At 41.5% G+C, this 8469-nt stretch overlaps 1 protein-coding gene across 1 annotated transcript in view; it reads left to right on the top strand.

The window, feature by feature from the left end:
• Positions 1 to 1916: 1916 nt before the first annotated feature.
• TMPRSS2 (transmembrane serine protease 2) overlaps positions 1917 to 8469 on the top strand; it is a 12257-nt gene continuing 5704 nt past the window's right edge. Inside the window, exons 1-6 of the mRNA XM_009641003.1 lie at positions 1917 to 1931; positions 2790 to 2985; positions 3295 to 3378; positions 4939 to 5058; positions 6411 to 6540; positions 7628 to 7738. Coding sequence (XP_009639298.1) covers positions 1917 to 1931; positions 2790 to 2985; positions 3295 to 3378; positions 4939 to 5058; positions 6411 to 6540; positions 7628 to 7738 — 656 coding nt within the window. The remainder of the gene's footprint in view (positions 1932 to 2789; positions 2986 to 3294; positions 3379 to 4938; positions 5059 to 6410; positions 6541 to 7627; positions 7739 to 8469) is intronic.

The raw sequence follows: 8469 nt of genomic DNA, 5'->3' as shown, positions 1-8469 counted from the left end.
TACACATCAATTTTTGCCTTAAACATTTGCAAACTGACGGGAGCCCAGTAGTTTTGGTTTAATCTTTTTTTAAACGCATTGGCAAATGTGCCTGTGTAATACCACGGAAATCTGTATGTCCCTATGACTTCCCTGTGTTTTGTGGTGTGATAACAGAAAACTGTTTTTAATCAGAAGCCGGGCAAGATATAGATTAACAAGAACTAAATTTGGAGTGGTGGTTGAAAGCCAGTTAAGCAACAGAAATATTTTTTCCTCCGTTAATTTGAAAAAAACCCCGAACCAACCAACTCCGCCCCCCCCCCCCCCCCAAAAAAAAAAAAGTGAGGAAGACTGTCATCTGCCAGTTTGCAAAGCCTTTCAAATGGTAATGTAAAAAACACTTTGTTTTTCTTTCATCATGGTATCTGTTAGCTTACCTCAGCATCACCACCTAGTATTCTTCTGTCTGCTATCACTAAACTTACTAATCCTTTTTTTCCCCTCCTTTTTAGAGAAAAAGGAACAAAAATAATCTTCCTGTGACTTGTTACTTGTCCTCTACCTCTGGGCAGAGCTACACTTCCCAACGCTGCTCTGAAGAGCTGGGTGAGAATGGATGCAACATAAAGCAGAAGTCCTGAAGCCTATCACCTATCTGATGGACTTACTGTGAGTAGGAGTTAAGGCTTGATTTTCACCTGTCTGCAAAGAAAGAGTTCAACTGCATTATTATTTACTTGTCTTTGTTAGCACCAGTACACAAATACCAGAATCAGCCTCCCAAATCTGTCAGGAAATATTGGCACGCTCGAGGTGCCAAGCTGTTGTTGAAACCTGCTTCAGAGACATTTGCAGTTCAGTTTTGGGTGCGATGACACCTTGGTACAGATTCTAAAACATAACCTTATACTTTGGGCTGAATTATGCTGTGTCCCAGTGCAACTGCTCTTTACAGTCGTGGCTTTCAACAGGGGTCATGGCAGCATGTCTATGCTCAGGGTACTGCTCTGCAAGCTGCAGAAAGGTATTTCTCAATCCATGACTGAGGCAATTCCTAGGCTTTTTTTCATGTAGAGGTAACATTATGAGAGGACTCAATAGATTCAATTATTTATTAAAATGGTTGCTTGTGGAGGTGTGTAACTGCTTATTTTAGAACTGTGGCAGCAAACATTTTGTGTTTCTTGAGTCTTCGCTAATCTGTGGGTTTACTTAACGTTAATGTTTAACTTCAAAATAAACTGTGATATGCTTGTAACATAGGATGTAGCTCCTCTCTTTTACTCTGCTTGAAAAACTTTCGTACTGGCGTGGCATATTTTTTCCCTGCTGTGCTTCTCTCCCTGGTTTTGGTGTGGTGGCTACAACACACAACCAAGAAAATGACTGTTTGCAAAACAGAAAAGTGAAAAAGATGTGGCCTGTGGGGCTGCTAGCTGGAGCATTATGAAATGAGTTAGCTGAATTTGTATTTCCTGATGCTTTGTTCTCGTTTCTGTGTCATAAACCTCAGAGTGATACATGAGTAAGTGTTGAGAGAGGCAGGAGGACCTGAACTTGGTACTGACACCATGTGGGTTGTTGCCAGGATATTCTTTAACTCTCATTCTGTCAGCAAGGGTGAGCACTAACTTAATCTTCTCGGTTTGTGTGGCGCTCGTGTTAATGAATAGCTGCCACTGTATAATCCTCAAGGTTGTATTGAGATGCTATTGAGATCTGATTTCATGCTGCCCCTTAATTTGTACCCTCTCTTGAAATACTTCCATATTTCTTTTTTTTTTTTCCCCCCAGATTTGGCATTTTTCCAAAGGAAAGACAGATAAGAAAGGTGGACAAAGCTTCTGGTTGTGATTGTTGTTTATTTTTTTAATATAGATTCACGCTTTACTTCGAAACACTTGCATTGTTTTGATACTGCTGACAAAGGAAAGATGACCTCTAATATAGTAAGTAAACAAAATATTAAAAATATTCCTCTCTGATTTTTTTTTTAAATGAGGTTCTATTTCTTTACAAGTAACAGCCTGTTGAGTGATGTCCTTTTTCACAAGTATTTTAAAACGTGGAGTATTTGTTGTGTTTTCTTTTCTGCAAAAAGGGAGAGATATCCTGTGAGGCAGGTGTCAGAGGCTTGAATTAACCAGCATTTCAGGTGCTCAGATACTCCTGGGAGAGATTTGTGCTTTTAAAGCTTATTTTGGAGGGATAGATTGGAATGGCTTCTAACTAGTTTTTAAAGCTCTTCCAGGATAAATATTCCACAACCTGCTGTAAGCCAGTGGGTTTCAGAAATAGCTTGGGTGTACCTGGTGGTGTCCTAGGACAGCATGGGGCAGTAAGCATTTATCCTAGACCTGGACAACTGCACACAAAAAGGCTGTCACTTGTCAGCGTTTCTTGCGGTGACGGTGCTGCCTAAAGCTGTCCTTGCTGCTTATTTCTGCCCTGTCAGATGTTCCAGTGCAATGGTTTGCATGGCCAGCTGGAGGGCTGGGCTCAAGGATACTTCTTAGGTTGAGTTACATTGGGTCGGGAAACTGAGCTCTTCGTACGCCTTCCAGCCTCACTCTGTTATTTTTATTATTCAAAGTGCAAGGTATTAGGCGTGTACTGTAAATCTCTTTCTCCGTGTAAATTGGAGTCCCTAGTATGTGTATGCATGCATGCTGTGTTTCTGCATTGGCAGAAATACTTAGTAGCGTTCTGAATGTAAATAGCACCTGAAACTTATTTTGTCCTAATTGCAGCCTTGCCTCTTGTTTTTCATTTTCTCCCGTTTCCTTCCCCTCAATGTTATTGTTTAGGGTCCGCCGCCATACTATGAAAATCATGGCTTTCAGCCAGAAAACATCTGTTCTGCCAGGCAGCCAGCAGGTGCTAACCTGTACCCACAGTACCCCTCAACAAACGCTCCGTCAGTGCCAAGCTATGTCCCAAGGGTTGCTACCCATCAGTCGAGTAGGCCAGTCGCTCATTCATCTGGGAGAACATGCACATCAAGTAAGTTTTGTTGGGATTTCTTCCAATTTTAGACCTAAGGTCTTCCAAAGTAAGATAACAAATAAAAGGGATCTTACCTCCCAACTCCTGTCTTGACCTTCCCATGGATGAAGAAGTTCTGGCTGGCTGGGTTGCCAGTGTAACTGGACAGGAACCTGGGTGATTTGGAGGAAGGGTGGTGGAATGGAGGAATGTCTGTCTGGCAAAAATGTAGGGTTTTTTAATGTCAAGGAAATAGATAGTGCTGGTGGCTGGAAATTACTTTATTTGTGAACACAATTTCTCTTTTTCTCCTTGCTTTCATTTCAGATTTAAGGAAAGCCGCGGTCATTATATTATCCGTTTTACTAGTAATTTGTTGTGGAATTGCTGCTTTCTTCATCTGGTATTTTGGTAAGAATAGTAGATTTTTTTTTTTTGGTTCTGAAAGAAAAAAAACTTTTAAAGTTAGAAATATACACTCTTACCTTCCATTTTATGCTGAATTAAGGACAGGAAAGTCTTCATTACCTATCTCCTGAGAGATGAACTAATATTACTTCCAAATAGCTCAGTTTTGTTTGTGTTTTTTTTTTTTTTTTGTTCAAAACGAGAGTGCTGCTCTACTAATCAGGGTAAAAGCATTCCCATTGCTGGTAACATTGGAGGTAACAGACAACTGTGCAGAGGGCAAAACTGATGAAACAAGGATTTTTTTTTTTTTTTTTTTTTTCTTTTTAATGAACAATGCCGCTGTCACTTTCCTTTCCCTTCAAGTAAACACGTTTTTGGCGTTAAGTGGTGTCATCAGCTTTTTGATTCTGGAGCAGCTTATTCAGGTAGCTTCTCTGGAAAGCTCCAGTCTATTTGGCCAAAGCTGGTGCAGTACAACTGTGCAGTGCTGTAGCTGTTAGTAAAGTGTAGTTTGCCCTATTGCAAGGGGTTTTGCATGGGGGGATAGCTGGCATGTGACTGTTCCTTGCCAACGCATTCTGCTGTGCATTTCATTAGGGAAGTCACCGCTGTGCATCCTCTCTGAAACGGAACTCCCTTCCAAATTTGAACCTCATTTCAGGTGAAAGGAGGAGACTCAAGTAAATTTGTATACCTTAACTGCAAGAGTCTAAACGGCCAAGATATGTTTTATTTTGGTAAAATGGAATGTCTCTTGGAGAAGAATTAATTCACAGCCGTGTGTTTGTTTCTGTGAGGCTTTTGCTTTGAAAGTATGTTAACTGTTGTGTAAGCCCAGCCTGTCTCACCGCTGTGAGCGGTACTACATACAGATGATACGTTCGCCTTGGAAGTCATCCCCAGCTGGGGTGACTGAGCTCTGAAGTTGGGCTAGAGGAATTCTGTTCGGCTTAGGTGAAGTTTGTCTTGTGCTATCTTACTTTCCCTTTCAGTGAAAGCCACTTTTCAAAGGAAATTAAAACCCAATTTGCTATGTTTTTAGGAGCCTCTGCTTTCTGTTCCTTGCAGGAAAAAAAAGGAAGAGAGAAGGGAGTTCATTTAAAACTATTAGGGTGACACTTTGTGTTCTAAAGGTTTGGGTTTTTTTTTACTCTGATTTAAACAGGGTAAATGTAATCTTTTTCTTAAATGGCAGCGAAAGCAAAAGGATGTAATTGGAGTAATTGCTTTCTTCCTCCTTTTCTGTTTATAAGGGTTATGCTTTGTCAGTGTAAAGCTGACTCCTCTTAGACAACTTAATGGTGCTTGCTTATTCAGGGGAGGCAGTGGACAAAATCCAATCAGCTGCATCAGTGACTTAATCTGACAAGCGACATAAAGGACAGAGCAATGCATCTTCTGTTGTGTCAGGCTAGGTCTCCTCCCTTCTCTGAGTTTAAGAGCTCTTTCTGATGTTTCGCTCTATCCAAGTGGAAGACTCCTTAAGATGAGAGTTGGCAGTAGTCGCCTGGGGCTAAGCTGATGTTCAGCCTAATGGCTTGCCTTGCTCTCTCCCTGCAGTGGAGAATCGTTGTGTCACCTCCTTGATAGAGTGTGGATCTTCAGGAGTGTGCCTGCTGCCCTCGCAGTGGTGCGATGGAGTGAGCCACTGCCCCAACGGGGAGGATGAAAACCGGTGTGGTGAGTGCCGGCAGTCAAGGGGAGCGGGGAGGGACACCTTCAGCCAACTGCAAGAGATTTTGAGCAAATTGCCTTGTCCAAAGCTTGCCTAAGTTACCGTAGGGCCCTTTTAGCCTAAGTTAAATCTCTAAAATGGTTTAGGATGTTTGAGCATTTTGAAGCCTCTATCTAGATATTCAATTTGTTTCCAGTGCGGTTGAAAAGCTGAAATGCAATGACTGACTTAGGTTTGAGCTGGCTTAACTTTGAATCAGTTTTTAAAATATTACCTTTTAATTTGAATGAGGTTTGTGCAAAGCTGAATATAACATTGTCTCTGGAATGAATAGTCACTGTTGACTTCTTAGTAGAACTTCAGGTGATAACATAAATCTTCAGTCTTCAGTCAGGCTCATCTTTTTCCACTTATTTTGCATTCCTCATCCTCCCAATAATGCTTCAGCTCCTCCATAACTCCTTTGCGTAAGAAAGCCTGGTCTGATCAGTGTTTCCAACTGAAAAGATGCCAAGGGAAGCTTTAGTGCGGAGCTGAAGGTCAAAGGTGGAAACATCATCGATTTGTCCATTCCAAAGGTGTGGGTGGCATCTTATTTCTAACACCTGTGTTGTGCCAGTGCCACTCTGGAAAACTCTGGCTGTGCTCTTAGGCTCTCTCTTTGGGAACTTTTATTCTGCACATGCCTCATGCAGGGTTGGCATTTACTGGTAAACGCTCTAAAGCTGTTCCTCTCCATTTGGTTGAATAATGGTTTTGTGGAGAAGCTTGTTCAATCTGTTCTTTTGCTTGAATTATTTTATATTAAATTCTTGTGCAAATAAACACATAATGGGTCATGGAATGCCAGAGCTAATTTCTCCTTCTTACATTCTTGCTCTACAAGCACTTGTCTGAAGAAATTTGGTGTATTAAGATATAACATATAAATATAGTAGAATAGATTATATTTTGTTTATACACAATATATGATATGTTAAGAAATGTACGGTTATGTAGATAAAAGATAAGAAAAGACTGGCTATTGCAATAATATTCCACAGTGGCAGAATGTGAAAGAGAATTTGAACATAAAAGCTGAAATGAAAAGATGAACACTATATTGTACACTTGCATTTTTAAGCTGGTAGTTCTTAAATTGCCTTACACAAAAGGACTGAGTCATTGTGGTATGTTTCTCTAACTGGTATTTACTCAGAATTTGAGTAGAAGACAGCATTAAATTAAAACCAGTTCATACATACAAGCAAATATTATGGGTACCAATACTTTTAAGTAGAGAAAGAACAGTAATATAGCGTGTGGTGTTCTTGTTTGGTTTTTTTTTTTTTTTTTCCCCTTCTTCCATTTTTGGCAGTTAGACTTTTTGGACCAAACTTTATCCTGGAAGTTTATTCACCTGTCAGCCAATCCTGGTATCCTGTTTGTCACGATGACTGGAATGACGATTATGGGAGGATTGCATGTAGAGACATGGGCTACAGCGTGTAAGTCTAACCTTCGTCAGCCTCTGCGCGTGCGTAGAAAGGTTAAAACTTCCCTCTTGCCATTTTTAAGAATGCATATCTGAAGCAAAAAGCAGTTGGTGATTTAGTTCTTGTGAACCCAGGTGGGTCTGATTTTAACACTGGTGGCTGTTACAGAACCAAAATGAAATGCTGCTCCAAGTAACGGGGTCTAGCACGCCCGCAGTGGTGACTCAGTGGGGTCACCTGTACCTAACACGTTCACTCACCAACAGCCTTCCACAGCTCACCTCCCTTAGTAGCAGATGACTGTAATCACGCAGTAACATCCAGTCTGAATTAACCTGTCATCACCAGTATTACATGGAAAGCCTGGGTCTTCCGAGGACGCAGGTAACACCAGCTCGTGTGGAAGATCGCCATAAATGTTCGTGGCCCATAGTGCTGCCCGCGTTCTCCCCACATAACAGCGTAGCCTAAATCCTTCTGCGGTTGAAATACTTGATGTTGCCTCTCTCTGATACAGCTGGCAAATGCTGTCCTCTGCTACGTGTGAAGCAATGGGGTGACTCTATTGCCCAGGCAGGCAGAACCTGTGCGTGCCCACGCTGCGTCGTGGTGCTCTGAATTAAGGTCTCTGAAGCAGCAATGCCTCCAGTAGTTCCAACTCCAGTAAGACAGCCCAGCAGCAACTACACAGAGCAGGTCCTCAGCCAGAAAACCTGGCAGAACAGCAGCACTTGCTACCCCTGTCGTTGTCCCACAGAAACGTGGCTGTCACGGCTTACTGGACCTGAACTCTGCTATGCTGTGCAAATGTACCAGCAAAGGCGTCTCTTCATCTTGCCCCGTTTCACGAGGCTGAAGATTCCTATGTGTATGCATATTAGATAAAAATATTGTGTTAATTAGTATCTGTTTGATGGGAAATGGAACTTGACAAATGTTTAAAGGATCTGAGTCTCTGGCACTGTACTACAACACTGGCACTTAATGAAAAAAAAATATTTTTAGTGTTGTTCATGTCAGAAGCTCTAGCTTGGCACAGTTTATTGCTTGTTTGAAAACTGAAACTACTGGGATTCATAATAGACTTTCTGTTTTGCAGAGATACATATTACTACAGTCGAGGAGTAACAACTGAAGTCAGCATTAAAAGCTACATGAAGCTGAACACAAGTGCTGGGAATATAGACTTGTACAAAAAGCTCTATAGCAGGTATCTTTGTTTAACACAAACTTCTTTCCTTTTACCAGAGGTCTTTTTTTGCTGTTGTAAGAGGAGTGGCTTCTGCCCATAGCATAATGCAAGCACATCTTCCGATGAGGATTGTTAGATTTTACTTTGGTTTTTTTCTGACTGCAGCAGCTGCTCTCCCTTCTGTTTAAAAACACAGCCATGATTTTTCCATCCTTCCTCTCCTCTTTTTAAAAGCAAAGATGTCCCATCCTGTTCCCTCCACGCTGTCTAGGAGGTTGCCATGTCAAAGATACTTTTCTAAGGCTCTTTGACCATCAAGAGGAGTTTCCGTGTCGTGGTGATAGCTACCGGCTGTAACACATTCACAGCAACTGGGACAGCTTTTTTTTTTTTTTTTTTTTTTTTTTTCCAGTCACATGAACACACAGCATGCAAAATGGCTTTTTCACTGGGGAAAGTATTGTTTTTGTTCTCATTAAACAGCTCTGAAGTGTCTAGTTTCTAAACCTGTAGACTGCTGTGGCTGCAAAGTTCCCATACCTCCCTTTAGGTTCTTCTACAGCTACTTCATAAATCCGCTTTAACTTTTTCCCATGCTGATCTTCATCTTGCTCCTCCATAGGCTTACAAACCTTTTGTGCTGGCGACTGCAGTCTTCCACATGACAGTTTTGGTGAATGCAAAAAATGTTGGAGGCCAGATGGTTGCTGGTAGGGTGGCTGGAGGGAGTGAAGGAAGGAGGGAACCCT

The sequence above is a fragment of the Egretta garzetta genome, unplaced genomic scaffold (assembly GCF_000687185.1).
Source record: "Egretta garzetta isolate BGI_Z169 unplaced genomic scaffold, ASM68718v1 scaffold45, whole genome shotgun sequence".
Taxonomy (NCBI): Eukaryota; Metazoa; Chordata; class Aves; order Pelecaniformes; family Ardeidae; genus Egretta; species Egretta garzetta.
This window is presented reverse-complemented; position numbering and strand designations above follow the sequence as displayed.